Genomic DNA, 16,006 nt, shown 5'->3' on the forward strand with positions numbered 1-16,006 from the left:
TGTTACAGGATTCATTACGTAAGGTAAAACAATGGCCAATTTGTAGTATGGGATACGCTGCCGCAAATGACTTCTCACTTTAAACCCAATGCTCTTTCTTTTTTTACTTATTGCTCCACCTTTATGGTTAACTCTTTGCACCAGTAATCATTTCCCATAAATTTGGCTTCTTTCTTGCATGTGAATTGAATATATTTTACTTGCATGTTTGTAGACAAAATGATATAACATGGTATATTTCTAAGGATGATATAGATAGGAGTGTATTTGAAATTTGTTTGTAGATTTTATGTAAATTGTATCTTATGTAAATAAAATATATAATGGGCATAAACAGCCATATGCATTGCTGTAAGTCCAATAAATATATTGATGATGATGATCAAAACAAGACAAAAAGTTCGTAAATTTATTGCGGTTGGAAACTTTGACAAGCATCCTAATAACGATTTTTGTTCCGCCAAATATAGTGCACTTCGTAAAATAACTTGGTGACATGGCAAGGCAAGATAAGTGTGAACATTTTGTAGTCATATGCATTGTAACTTTCAATGAGCTTAAAGATTTGTGTACATAATGATATTTTATAACATTGGTTATTTTCTAAAAATAATCATGTGAACAGAAAGGAAGTAGTGCAACTTAGTAATATTGCCTAACTTATCCTTAGAGAAATAACATGCCGAGTTCTATGCGTGCGGGAAGGTCTCAGTGTTCTCCGAGCTTGTTTTCAAAACACCAGCAAGGACAGCCTTTGAAAAGGGGTGAGAAACAGATTCTACTCAATATTTATGTAACGTTCTGTCAGTGGTATCCTGAGAAACCAGTAAATGAAGTGGTTAAGTTGGTATCCCATTGCAGTGGTGAGTCAGTGTCTGCAGTTTTAAGAGAGAATGACCGGGAGAGTAACAATGTATGCGGCTGCATATTCGTCTGATGTTTTGAGAGCGGGTTCTCACATTCAGAGGCTCTTATATAAAATGAATAGGTGCGGCGAACTATGAGTGTAACAGCAGATGATTGCGGTAATGAATCAGCTGACGCGGAGTGATACATCGAATCGGTGAGACCGTTTGTTTACAGAAGGTCTCAGGGTTGGTGATTTACACTTTAGAGCTAAAATAATCGTCTAGGACCTGGTCATAAAATCAACTATGTACCGTTTTTGTGGATCTTCAACAGTTTTATGATACTGAAACTGCTTCTTGTTTCGATTTCGGCCCTGTACTGTGTTACCTATTTTTGGTTCATCTATATCTAAATTCGATGCTAATTTTTTCTCATCAACGGGATTCACAGGTCGTCGCCCCCGACGCCTCCACGAGTAGAGGGAGGGAGGCCCTGCCAGGTTGCCAAGTGGCGTCTAAGAAACTTTGAAGTTTTCATCACTCCTGCTTTTTTCAAAGTGTTAATATGTTTGCAAGAAATCATCTAACAGCATCTAACACATCGTAAATTAATGTTTTGAAGATATTTGCGCATTACATTAAGTGGAGTAAAAAGTCATACCAGATAACTAGTGAGCAAAGGAATGTAAAGCCACACAACTGGTTTGCAATACACTGAGCCTCTTATGCGACCATTTGGACAGTTTTATTGTCGCCAATTACAAGGGAGCGCATCATAGACCTCTCCCTCTAGATGTCTCAACAGAGTTAAGGCATCGAATCTGCTTTCCCACCTTGTGGCACTCAGTGGTTTTAAAGTGAGACTACTGATATGTTCCTTCAAAACTGTGGGTTGTCATATATTAAATTCCAAGTTATTATAACTTTCAAGTTTTCAATACTTTTATTTTTTCTTCTCTTCCAATTTTGCCGTCCTGAAAATTTGCCGCTCTGGGTGGTGGCACGGTTCGCCCCCCTCCCCTTCCGCCGGCCCTGCCTATTTTAAGTAGTTTCTCACTGCATAGAGAACATGACTGTATCCAGTACCAGACCGCAGACAGCGCGAGCGACGTCGAATTTCCAGGATAGGAGCCGACGAGTGGCAGTTGTCGCCGAGTATCGTGGGACTTCGGCGGCCACTTCGATCCCTACAGCAAACTAGGGGGGAGCGCGTGCTTGGATACCTAACGGTGACAACCAAGCGCACAGATCGACACACGACTCACGTACCCGGACGTACGTTCCCGTTTGCCTGCCGGACGAGACGACTCTGAGTTCCTTTCCCCAACGGGAAAGCTTAAGAGTAGGTAGTTCCCCGTTTGGTACTGCAATAACCCTATACACCTCCCGAGTGGCAAACGGCCCTTCTTCGGGCCACTAACGCTCGTGGAGGAATTCAAGATGCCCTTCAAGGGCCAGAACAAACACCGCTAGTGCTGAAGGTCCTTCTCAGGACCCGAAGCACCGAGCAAAACTCTACCCCACTAAGCGCTGAGTCCTTTTCAGGACAAAGCAGTTTTTGGCGGGAACTAAGGAAGAAGACGAATGTCACATTAGGGACCAAGCAGTGCAACCCAGGGTAAGGTAACAACTCCCGAAGCGGCTAGTTGTACCTCCGGGCGCTCGGCACAAGCCCTAGTGGTGAAAAATAAGACCGGGAAGGGACGTTACCTAGCAACAACCGCTCCAAAGCTCATCCTGAGGAGGAGGGAGTACGTGGACCTGGGCAAAAGCAGGGATGAGGAGGAGAAAGGCGAAGGGCAGCGGAAGCTAATCAGATCCGACAGGGTTGGTGGCCCTCAAAGGGCCGATTCACCAAAGTCTGTTGGGGAGTGGTGACCCCCGACAGCACAGCACTCCTACGCGCCTTGTGGACATAGGGCACGGGTGACCATGTGTCTGTCGTGTTATCCTAGGATGATAATTACCCCGGCTCGGAAAAGAACCTAAGGGATATAGGCAGGCACATGGGCATCAAGAATGGTTCCCCCGGGTAGGAGTGCATCGTCGTATCCCTGTAGTACAAGGATCGAGAGTCCTATAGTGCGCGTCAAATCTCCTGCATATGGCGATAGCCAATAGCAGCGCACTGCAGCGGTGCCATGTCGAAATCTCACACGGAAAAGAGACAGCGTGGTTGAGCGAAACGCCTTGTCACGGAGAGCACGGAACATTAAATAATATAACATATAATAAACTTAATGGAAGAAAAGAACATACCTGATTATGCCAAAGGGACTGCATAATTGTTTCAATATTCTCAAGGTGGAAGTTGTACAGCCTTTGTAAGATATTTTGCCCCGTAAAGAGTACGTTATCCTTTTGGCAGTAGAAAATTCGCCACAATCGTAAATTTCAAAGACGGTTCTACGAACTACGTCTTTTTCAAAGTTATCTAAGTTTGTCGTTCTTTTTTGGTACGTTAATGTGCTTTCTAGGTGATTGAAACATTGGAGCAGGCCCCGATCCACATTGTTTTGCCCCCGAACATATCCGAGAAACGGTAGCTTGATTCACACCACACGCTTGAGCTGTTAGAGCCCGCCACTTCTTAAAGTCAATTTTACTGCTCTCTTCTTCACTCGAACATTTTTTTTAAAAAAATTGTACACCTCAAAAATCACCTGTCGTGCCTGGCTTCGTACAACACTGTATTGTTCTCTCTTCTCTCGCTATCACTACCACTTGGTTTACTCAACGACATGCTGCACACACACACACACACACACACACACACTAAAAACGTGGGAAAAACGAACAGTGACGGTATCCTCTTCGTCAATTTCTCCTTCTACCATCACTGGGAACGAACCTGCCCTGTTCCCTTCGCTAATCGGAAAGTTTCGGAATGCAACAGGAACGAAGGGAGAACAAAAACGATACAATGCAAATACGTTTATAATAACATTGCTTCTACAGAGGGAACGGTATAAGCTACAATCACGCTTGTTTTTCGTACATACTCGCAAATTAATTATCTTTCCATCTGTTGAACTACTGACACTTGAAATAATATATTTATATCCGAGCGCCAGGTACACGATTTAGTAGCGAGGCGAAACAGGTTCTGAACTAGGCAACGCCGCACGTCTGTGATTCGCTGGTGCTGTTCAGCAGTTCAAGGCCATATGCAGGAGATTTGACGCGCACTCTAGTTGTGGGGGACCCCTTAGCGCTCAGAGGTGCGGCACGAGTCGGTTTCTGGCGAGAAGTCGCCTTCCCCAAAGCTAAGAGAAACCAATGCTGCCCAACGCCCGGACCCGAAACTGAAGCGCGGATGCCCGGAGAAGCAGACGAGATGTCTCCGAACGGACTTGACCTGACAATGACTTCTCCTAGTTTTACCCAGACGTCTGTTTAAATTCTTTGATCCGGCTAACTTTCGGCCTGTATATCAAAATTAATCTTCGTTCGGTTTTTTTACTCTCTCTAAATTACCGTTGTCAGTCGGAATGTGTAGGTCCTACTAACACTTAGAAACTCCTGATGGCCTTCGGGCTGAACCTGCACCTTTTCTCCTAAATTCTCGATATCATCCTCTCTCCTAGGATTGAACCATTAGGGTGTGCGAAGTTCCTCCCCCTTCTAACGTGCGGTTCCTAGCACACTAGAATCTAGATGAAACTCATGCTAATTCAAGATGCGCCGAGATTTTTCTAAGCTTGCTGGGGTTTTTACTAGGAAGTTTCCCTTCATTCTCTTGTAGTCTTTTCAACTCTTTCTACTTTCGACACTTGGTAAAAGTCTTCTTTAACAAGACTATAAACCAGGAAGCATGATATCAGATATCCTGTAGGTAGTTCGTTACTAGAGCATGCCTGCATGAAATGGAGGCTTTCCCAAGGGAGAAATCCGGCTTGACTGGATCTATTCCTAGTGGAAGACTGCGCCTAGGCAAAAAACCAAGCATGGGGCTATAATGTATTTGTAGAGTACAATAGTGTCTCTGGTGAGGTCTGTGCCTTTCGGTGCAGTTGCCGGTTGACTCAGGTCGGGCGCCACTCACCCCCGCGAGCTCCTCTTGGGAGCGGGTTTTTTCCTATCTTTTTTTTCACTCTCTCTCTCTCTCTCTCTCTCTCTCTCTCTCTCTCTCTCTCTCTCTCTCGCGATCGATGCATGAACACACAACATGTTACCAATAATATATTTGATGCTCTACAGATGCAGCAGTTATAAACAGTGTTGCCAGTGTAATATATTTTACATTAAACACTCCAAAAATTATGGAACATGGACATGTTTTAGAAATTTCTCCCCGCTTACACACAAACATTTTGCAAGGTCTGATTGAACCTCCTGCAAGTACAGATCCTAAGACTATATTGTGTTTTTGTGAAAATTATTTCTAAAAAAAAGTCAAAATGGATTATTTTTCATTTTATACAAGAATTTTCTACATAACGTTAGAAGCAAGTGCAGAAATGTCATTTCAAATAGTTAGTCCAGTTTCCATATTCTATCATCACAGCAAAACTGATGTCCTGTGGTTCTTCACTTAAAAAAATAGAACTTTGGAAAAATTTTCATTTCTTTGTATTTTGATTTTTAATATTAGAGTTGAAGATGGTTTCATAAATATGTTTCCTTTTGAACAAGCTTTCAAGTAAAGGAAACCTTAAGTTTTATTCATGCTTGTTTTTTTTATTTATAGTGGTTTGAAAAATATCATTATTTCCCTTGCGTATTTTTTTTTATCAAATAGTGTCTTTCTTTGTGAGCTTGTAACACTGTAACAAATCAATAGAAAACGAAAATATTATATTTTTGGACATGTGTCACGTGGTACTTTAACTTTTTTTTCAGCAAAATCCGTGATGTATGATCTGAGATGAAATCACCCACTAGATACTTTGAATTTGATGTGTGAGAAATTCCGAGTACACTCGCAAATGTTCAGATACAGAAATTAAGATAGCTCCATACACCTTGACGTCATCATAAACAGGCAAAAGTTTACAAATAACATTCCCAAGTATGTAAACGGTCAGGAGGGTGGGATAGACAGACACACACGCAGAGAGAGGGAGGGACAGAGGATGTGGCAAATGCCCCTCTTAAAAGAGGTCTAGGTGATTAGTTTTATATTTAGTCAGTACATATTCAATTTATAATTGATATAATTCGCTCGATATAAGTCCTTGCTCCAAGAATGGCGAGAGTCACACTCGCACCAATGATGGCATTTCCTATATAATACCACTGGCGAACGCAGAGGGGGGACTGATGGGGCTACAGCCCCCTTCCGGAATCAAGATATTCAAATAAAAGAAGTGAAGAACTCGGCAAAACCCAGAATGGTAAATGCAAACTCACATAATGACCCCAGACTGCCATTTTTTGAGTGGAAATTTCTAAATAATACGAAATATCTTATTGTGTATGCAGCCTTTTAGCCCCTCCCGAAAAAAAATCCTACGTTCGCCAGTGTCGAATGCCCCTATATCTTTGGTACAGTCGCGCACACTTCTGGTTTGTAATGATTCCATTGAAGGTCAATAGGGTTGTTACAACCCAGAAGTGTCCGTGACTGTACGAGCATGCTATTGGTGAAACTTGGTGTATATTTTCTCCCACAGGATCCTACCGAAGCCTGTCCCCCTCTTTGGAGGAGAGGATGATGCGTCTCTGGCTTACGTGAAGGCACTGCGTGGAATGCTGACGGTGGAGACGATACACCTAACTGCTCAGGTCTTGCCAGAACGGTCTGTCCAATTATTTTCACCACTGTACCCAATATTTAACAACGAGTAAGTCAACCAGAATTACAAATTTAATAAAGTTTCAAATTCATGCAATTGGTAGTAATTTGCCGCCAACTGAAGCAATGTCATAGAATTGTAAAAGGGATAACATTTGTTGACGAAAAGAAAAAAAATGTGTTGAAACAACATAGACATTAATCGCAGAAGATTCTCACTACATTTTGGTCAACTTTTAACTTGAGTAGTGTTAAAACAACGTTGGTCAGAAATATTTATCTATATTATTTCAAACACTGTTCACATAAAAACTTCGCCAACGTGAAATGTGCCTCCTGGGACCACTGGGTGTGTCATTTTAAAGGTGAACAACGTAAAATAAATTAAAAAATATTTCCGTAAAAATGAACACACACAGTGGTCTCACGAAACATATTATACGTGTTGATCTTGTTTTTGTGTGCAGTGTTTGAAGTAATAGAGATATATGTTTGTGATAAATCTCGTTTTAACAAAACTCAAGTTCAATGTTCACCAAAGGCTAGTGCAAATCTTCTGGTACTATAGTCTGTGTCGTTTCAACACTGAAATTGCTTCAGTGTGAGTACCAAAACATGAAAAGTTCCCCATTATAATCACATGACGTTCCTTCAGTTGACAGCAAATTACTGCCATTGAATTGTAGAACTAAACATCATAGATGCGCCATGGACTATGAATCCATGCCTTCAAGAATTAACCATTGGGAAAATGTAACATGCAGAGCAAAACATGTGGCAATCATTAAATGTACGCATTGCGTTTTAGTTTGAACCTGTTCTTAAATACAAAGAGTGCAAGATCATATACATCGTACACATAATTATGAATAACGACCCTGACAGAACTTGCTCTTGGAAAATGTAGAATGAGAGTTTACACAGGAAACGGTGAGGGCACGGCACGGACCTTTACAGGGAGAGCCAGGAGAGGAGACAAAAGCAGGTGGAAAAGGTAGAACGTGGTCTTTTTACCTGGGATCGTCAGAGAAGCAAGAGCTAGGTCTACTGGTCTATTTGTAAACCGAGCAGGGTAAGTTAGTCTTCGCCCTAAACTGCCATTCTCATTGCTCAGTCAAGTGTTTAAACTCTAAATATGCCTGGTCTATTTTAATGTTAAGCTAGGTGTTCGTACCTGGACCGTCAGGGCCATCGAAAGCTACAATTGGGGGGGGGGGGGAGGAGCTTCATCCTTTGATAATATCCCCGCGTTCCAAGATTATATATAGGCCTATGCTACTCGTGGTCAACATGCTGATTACATAACTAAGTGATTACGCACGTATTAGTAAGCTCGCAACATTCCAAACATGATAAGTTGTTGGTACATATATTATTACATACAGTTGGTATCTTTAGGTCGTGATGAGGAGTATCTTCCTTCTGGTTACAAATTTTAACCATGGGGAGGAGAATATTACTTATATATTTATACTTCGTAAAAAAATTAGAAACAATTTATGAAAACTAATATTAAAATATAATGTATATTTGTTCGAACTTTATATAGAGTGGCCCAAAAGGAAACTCACATATTGACATCTTAATACTTTCGGTTACGTTATTGGATCAACCTGTACATAAACTTCTGAAAACAGTCAATCTCTGCGTCTTATGTATATTTTATTATTGTATCGAGTATTGCAATGTGTATGGATGTTAAAACGAATGCAACCGTAGTCAAGTAAACGGTGTCAATGACTGAGCTGAAGGAACTTGAACGATATTTGCTTTACGAACAAGTTTACTTATGATATATAAATGGAAATACCATTGTTACAATGTATCTGTATAGCTATAATGTTGTTGTACGGCAGTGGAATTGTTCCTGACAAAGATGAGGATTTTTCCTTTGTTGGTAGAGATACTCGGATCTAGTGGAAGAAGCCTACCTTAATGCGTAGTTTGTCCTATGGAGTTTGTACTTTCTATTTCTTTACGTTACGTCGCTCTTCTGCCAGCTTTGGCTAATATAAGGGCTGAGTTGATTTCACAACAACACTCATGTCAGTGATTGGTTTAAAATCGAACCCGGAAACGTTGATGGCGAAAATATCAAGTCAATCACCTAACGCGCTTGCTCAGCGAGGCGGCACATGGAGTGTTGTCTCTCGAGATCTTGACAAATGTGAAAAATGCTCAATTCGTTTCATAGAACCCATGGAAATACACTACAAAACTCTCAATATTAATATGCGCATTCAATGCAATGCGGGAAATGGGCTCTTGGCTTTGGAGGCGATGCCTACTCAAAGGCGTATTTGTGACTTCATTTCGGGAATTAAGGTTATTTTAGGAGTATGCAATTTATATACTGTATGTTATGAATCAGTAAACTAAACTACTGTCTTGCGGTTAAAAGTACCTTAGAACATTGGTTCTAACCTAGCTCATTAAATCTTATGATATTTAATCTAATATTGTAAGAAAACCCAAACCTATCTAACTATTAACACCGGAAACTTGACCAAATTTCTGTTGTTAAGTTCAAACTTAACGTCCATCTAACCTAAACTTAAAGTCCATCTAACTTAAACTTAACGTCCATCTAACCTAAACTTTACGTCCGTCTAACCTAAACTTAACGTCCGTCTAACCTAAACTTTACGTCCATCTAACCTAAACTTAACGTCAATCTAACCTAAACTTAACGTCAATCTAACCTCAACTTAACGTCCGTCTAACCTAAACTTAACGTCCATCTAACCTAAACTTAACGTCCGTCTAACCTAAACTTAACGTCAATCTAACCTAAACTTAACGTCAATCTAACCTAAACTTTACGTCCGTCTAACCTAAACTTAACGTCAATCTAACCTAAACTTAACGTCCATCTAACTTAAACTTAACGTCCATCTAACCTAAACTTTACGTCCATCTAACCTAAACTTAACGTCAATCTAACCCAAACTTAACGTCCGTCTAACCTAAACTTAACGTCCGTCTAACCTAAACTTAACGTCCATCTAACCTAAACTTTAAGTCCGTCTAACCTAAACTTAACGTCCGTCTAACCTAAACTTAACGTCCGTCTAACCTAAACTTAACGTCCATCTAACCTAAACTTAACGTCCATCTAACCTAAACTTTACGTCCGTCTAACCTAAACTTAACGTCAATCTAACCTAAACTTAACGTCCATCTAACCTAAACTTAAAGTCCATCTAACTTAAACTTAACGTCCGTCTAACCTAAACTTAACGTCCGTCTAACCTAAACTTAACGTCCATCTAACCTAAACTTAACGTCCATCGAACCTAAACTTAAAGTCCATCGAACCTAAACTTTAAGTCCATCTAACCTAAACTTAACGTCAATCTAACCTAAACTTTAAGTCCATCTAACCTAAACTTAACGTCCATCTAACCTAAACTTAACGTCCATCGAACCTAAACTTTAAGTCCATCGAACCTAAACTTTAAGTCCATCTAACCTAAACTTTAAGTCCATCTAACCTAAACGTAACGTCAATCTAACCTAAACTTTAAGTCCATCTAACCTAAACTTAACGTCCATCTAACCTAAACTTAACGTCCATCTAACCTAAACTTAACGTCCATCTAACCTACGAACAGGTTTCTTGTGAACACTTTAATACTTCTAAAATATCAGCCATGAAAACTTAAGTGGAAAACAGTCTGCTGTTGTCTCGGCTCGGTAAGGTTGGTCAGTTGCACAAGGCTGAATACTTTTAGGCAGGGATCATTATTACACACTATTTTATTTTCAACTGTGTTTGTTACATATTTAAGAATTGGTTTACTACTCGTATATGCTTTCAATTCAATTTTTAGGGGAATAAAAACATCCCTGGCAGGGATAGAAATAATTTTCTTATACCGGGGATAATTTTTGTGTGTGGGGGGGTAAATTCCTCAGTATGCCCGCCGTTAATTCGTACACTGATTCAATATATGATTCAGGTACCACATATTCGTGCGAGAGCCCGAATTCTTCTACTCGTGGAAGTCGTATGTGGAGTGCTTCAACGTCTCCATGTGGATCGCTGTATGCATCACCATAGTGTTCCTCAGCATCATCAACATTGGGATTAACATCAAGGAACGGAAACATGGAATCGACAAGGGCAGATCAATTGAAATCAGCGAGGCTTTCCTGCAGATCATCGGAAACCTTTGTACTCAGTGTAAGTGGACAAAAGTTCATTTTCTGAACAATATTTTAAGAATTCTTTCATGCACAAACGTTAATTATATATGTTACAAAAATGTATAGTGGGCCTGTGGGGCTCGAGCTCGCCCAATAATTGCCTGTTGTTATGCTTTATTTTAGAAATAAAGTGCCCACGCTTTCAAGAAAACAAAAGTTTCACCATTTTACAGTTAAATAATTCTCACAACTTGAATAATGATTATTAAAATATTTCATAATGTTTTGTTGCATATCCAGCATGATAACTTTCAGTGTCATATATTACACTCTCCATGGTCCAGTCATTATTAGGAAAGTACTTAGTTTTGTGGTTGATGTAGATCGTAGCCTAGTTCTCTTTGAAAAAAAAAAATAGGAATGAACATTCGACGTTATTTCTTTATTTTGCCTATTAGGGAATTTACAATTTTTGCAAAAATGTTTCATAAGATTTAAATACAATACAAAGAGAAGATGAAGTATGTAATGATAATCAATGCAGAGAATAGCTGTTTTCTGTTTCGTTGCATAACACGTAGCCACGAGCAATTTGAAGAATGTTGTTCGAGAATTACTGCTTTGTGCTTTTATTAAAAGAGGACAAGTATGAACTAGAGATAGAAATTTTTAATGAACTGAACAAGAATGCACTGCACGTCATCACTTTACTTTTTTTATCGATAAACTGAGAAACTGTAAGATAAACAGCCCAGGGGGTGCTCGTTGCTATGTGAAGTACGTATGCATTACGTCATCTGGGAGGATCGGGTTTGACGGTGCTCGTTGCTATGTGCAGTAAGTTTGGTGCGGGGTATATTTAGCCAAGGTATCTTAATATACTATAAGGTAGCGCCATCCGAAAATTGCCGATCATGCACGAACGCGTGACGTCATGTGGGAGGATCGGTTATGCTCGGTGCTCCTTCGGTTATGTTCGTTCGGGGCTTGGCAGAAGCAAACGGCCGCTATCATTTCTATGCGAGTTTCAGAGAGGGAAAGTGTTTCATTACTTTGAGGGGGTAAATATTAATTATCATACTTCGAGAATGGTATTGAGGCATTCCTTTAATGATTAGTAACATAATTAAAACACCCTACTTTTAAAAGAGGTGAAAACTGCACATGGAAAATTATTGTAAAAATTCATTTTTCTGAAACATGATCGATATATTACAAAGAATGTTGTCCGTGTTCTAATTAGAATTTCAGATTTCATCATTTCATAAATCGTATTATGATTTTAATAAGAAACGCTGCATGCTAAAGAAGAATTGCATAGTGAAAGAGTTACAAAGAAAGAATTGATTGACAGATTTGGTTTATTTTTGCTTTTCTGTCTTTTTTTTAAATATGAAAGGAAAACCCATAAGAGGATCTCTTTCTTTGTTTCCACAAGCCGGCTTCCTCGCGATGTGCTAAGCACTACGCCAAGGAGATCGACAGAGGCCTCCGAGGTACTACGGGCTCACAGAACGTCACAGGAGTACTATCGGATTATAAATTATGGATATTAGAGTTTGGATAATAAATAAATAAATTATATAATATATAATCTATAAATAAAAAACACCCGTTCTTTATTTATAGAATCTCAAAGAGAGCGATAGTTTGCCAAACTAAAAAATAATCCTATCTTGTTCTCACGATAATAAAAATAGAAGGCATAATAAAAAATAAATAGGTAACTATAGATTGACACAGAATTGAATAAGCTGAATTTTGATGTAACTCGTCTTTATGTGGTTCTACTGATTAACTTTTAATTGGAGTCCAAACTTGAATATCCGTAATTTCTAATCCGATAGTAGTCCGGTATAATCTATTTACAACATTTAACACACCGAAGTACAAATGCCTAATATTTAGTTTTCTGACTAAATAGTTCCTTCTTATTCATTCAGAACGTTGCAATCATTTCCAGGAACATTTCAAATTTTACATAACATCAGATAGTATTAAAATTATGCTGATATACTTAAAATCCAATCTTTACCATTCACCATAATGTAACTTTATTTTTGAAGTTATCAAGTGAAAGAAGCAATATACAATCTAGATAAAATTTTACTCTGCATTTGATATTAATTACTTTAAATTCGAAAGAATTCCCAACCTTCTTCATATATTTATTTACTGTACAATAATTTACGTACGTACATGCAAAATTTTTTTGAAAAGTTTTATGTGGAGGAAGAATGATGAAATAGTTTGTAAGATAGTAGTTTCAGACTTTGAAAACGCAATTCCAGTTTGTAATTTGCAGATATTTTTAATTTCTCTGGTTCAAATTTGGCTGCAAGTTATCGTTGTCATAGTTCTAAAAAGTATTTTTTCGTATTAAGAACTTTACATACAAACGCGTGCAGAAGATGAGTCAAAGTGTACAAGTACTAATTTAACCAAGTAAACCTACTCGAAATACTTGATGAGTACTAGGAACATCAAACATAAATGTCTTAACCTTCTAATTCAAGCCTATAGAAATAGATTTATGATCACACGGTAAATGAAACGCTTTGAGAATATCGATGAAAATATCTTAGTTCTTAGTTTAATTAAACAATAAAAAAGAAAAGTTACATGAACTCACAATGATTGACTGTGCAAGTGTACGAATTATTATTCGTTAAAGGACTTTGTCCGCAGATTTTCCATTTCCATTTACATGTGTGTCTGAGTTGTATAACCGGAAAATATACTCCAAGGCTGATATGCGACACACATTTGTATATTAACGAAGTAACTTGCATTACACTAATCTTAGATCTTGCTCTTTTTGACAGAAATGTACTACAAAGAAATAATGTAACATCCATTGGTTTATATTGAGTACAAGGGTACAAAATTATTCACAATATATTTGTGAAATACCAAAATTGAACAAAGTTGCAAACATTTTAACGATGGGTGTAATATTCACTTATGCAATATTTACCATCGTGCATACAACTCTATGTAACTCGAATTGAAGATGTACTAAGTGAATTTCATTTCGAATAGCGTGAAAGTTAGTACACGATCTTCGAAATGCCCATTTCCGACAACGTTTTTCACAATAATGTGAACATACAAATCACAATCAACATCAGTCTGTGTTAAATGAAATTGTTAATAATTATAAATCCGACTTACATAAAATGTACTTAACAAATCAGTTAGGCTCACTACGTACTTCGCACTAGTTGAACACATTTTCAAGATATTGACGACTTCTCTTGCAGTACTGTCGGTTAGGTTACGTTCTAGATTTTGAACTTTTTTATTTGGTTAAAGCGGTTGAAAGAGGTTGTTTGTAATCTTTAATTTATTTGCTTCATTATGCAGATGTGTATTTCTCCTTTGTAATACATCGAATATGTTTTCCAACAACGAAACATTGCTTGCAGTTTGTGTATATACCAACGTCTATATATTTTTCACTTTTTTGGCAGCATAGTCTTCAGCCTGTTTAGGGCACGTTTCCTTATTGCGTGTCTTTCGTAGCGTACAGCTCTGCAAACCTTATTAGCACGCCCTACAAGCGAAGCATATTGTGAAAATAAGTGTTTAGGAGAACTACACCATTTCCTCGATTATTTGGTACTAAAGTAATTGGATATAATTTTAGCTATGTCACTGCAGTTGGCTTCAGCACGTTCTTTGGTGGAAAATACAGTAATTCTGCTTTTAAATCTCGCACATAGTCTTCTTCACAATAATTGGCACTGCACACTTGCATTTTTTACATTTCGTCTACAAGCATGAATCCACTGTTTACTTACGCAATTATCGACTGGAAATCTATGATATTTTATGTCAGTTCCTTTAGTTTTCTGGTTATAGTTTTCATAGCTTGCTACGGCACAATTAGACATGATTGCAGTCTACAAGTACAAAAATACAATAAAAATAAATCGAACGCTACAAAATCAACAACCTGCTTGTTCCGATTTTTGCGACGTGTTAGTAGCTAAATGTACCCCGCACCAAACTTACTGCACATAGCAACGAGCACCGTCAAACCCGATCCTCCCAGATGACGTAATGCATACGTACTTCACATAGCAACGAGCACCCCCTGACACCAAACACGTCGCAAAAATCGGAACAAGCAGGTTATTGATTTTGTAGCGTTCGATTTATTTTTATTGTATTTTTGTACTTGTAGACTGCAATCATGTCTAATTGTGCTGCAGCAAGCTATGAAAACTATAACCAGAAAACTAAAGGAACTGACATAAAACATCATAGATTTTCAGTTGATAATTGCGTAAGTAAACAGTGGATTCATGCTTGTAGACGAAATGTAAAAAATGCAAGTGTGCAGTGCCAATTATTGTGAAGAAGATTATGTGCGAGATCTAAAAGCAGAATTTCTGTATTTTCCACCAAAGAACGTGCTGAAGCCAACTGCACTGCCATCGCTAAAATTACACCAAATTTAAGAAATTTACCTACTTTAGTACCAAAAAATCTAGGAAGACGTACCCTAAACAAGCTAAAGACTATGCTGCCAGAAAAGAGAAAAATATATAGACGAAGGTATATACACAACATGCAAGCAATGTTTCGTAGTTGGAAAATATATTCGATCGTTTACAAAGGAGAAACACACGTCTGCATTCAGAAGCAAATAAATTAAAGATTACAAACAATCTCTATCAACCTGCTTTAACTAAATAAAGAAGTTCAAAATCTAAAACGTAACCTAACCGACAGTACCACAAGAAAAGTCATCAATATCTTGAAAATGTGTTCAACTAGTGCGAAGTACGTAGTGAGCCTAACTGATTTGTTATGTACATTTTATGTAAGTCGGATTTATAATTACTAACAAATTCATTTATTTAATACAAGCCGATGTTGATTGTGATTTGTATGTTCACATTATTGTGAAAAACGTTGTTGAAAATGTTCATTTCGAAGATCGCGTACTAACTTCCACGCTATTGGAAATTAAATTCACTTAGTACATCTTCAATTCGAGTTACATAGAGTTGTATGCACGATGGTAAATATTGCATGAGTGAATATTACACCCATCATTGAAATTACATTGTAAATAATTTTGTACCCTTGTACTCAATATAAACCAATGGATGTTACATTATTTTTTTGTAGTATTTTTCTGTCAAAAAGAACAAGATCTAAGATTAGTGTAATGCAAGTTACTTCGTTAATGTACAAATGTGTGTCGCATATCAGCCTTGGAGTATATTTTCCGGTTATACAACTCAGACACACATGTAAA

The 16,006-nt window shown here is 38.2% G+C and overlaps 1 protein-coding gene across 1 annotated transcript in view; it reads left to right on the forward strand.

Moving 5' to 3' along the window:
- Nucleotides 1–16,006, forward strand: part of LOC146000580 (uncharacterized) — a 212,177-nt gene that overhangs the window by 154,215 nt on the left and 41,956 nt on the right. Inside the window, exons 5-6 of the mRNA XM_083138330.1 lie at nucleotides 6,464–6,634; nucleotides 10,548–10,771. Of these exons, the coding sequence (XP_082994456.1) occupies nucleotides 6,464–6,634; nucleotides 10,548–10,771 (395 nt within the window). The remainder of the gene's footprint in view (nucleotides 1–6,463; nucleotides 6,635–10,547; nucleotides 10,772–16,006) is intronic.

The sequence above is a fragment of the Lepisma saccharinum genome, chromosome 16, assembly GCF_977018435.1.
Source record: "Lepisma saccharinum chromosome 16, izLepSacc3.1, whole genome shotgun sequence".
In the NCBI taxonomy this organism is placed as follows: Eukaryota; Metazoa; Arthropoda; class Insecta; order Zygentoma; family Lepismatidae; genus Lepisma; species Lepisma saccharinum.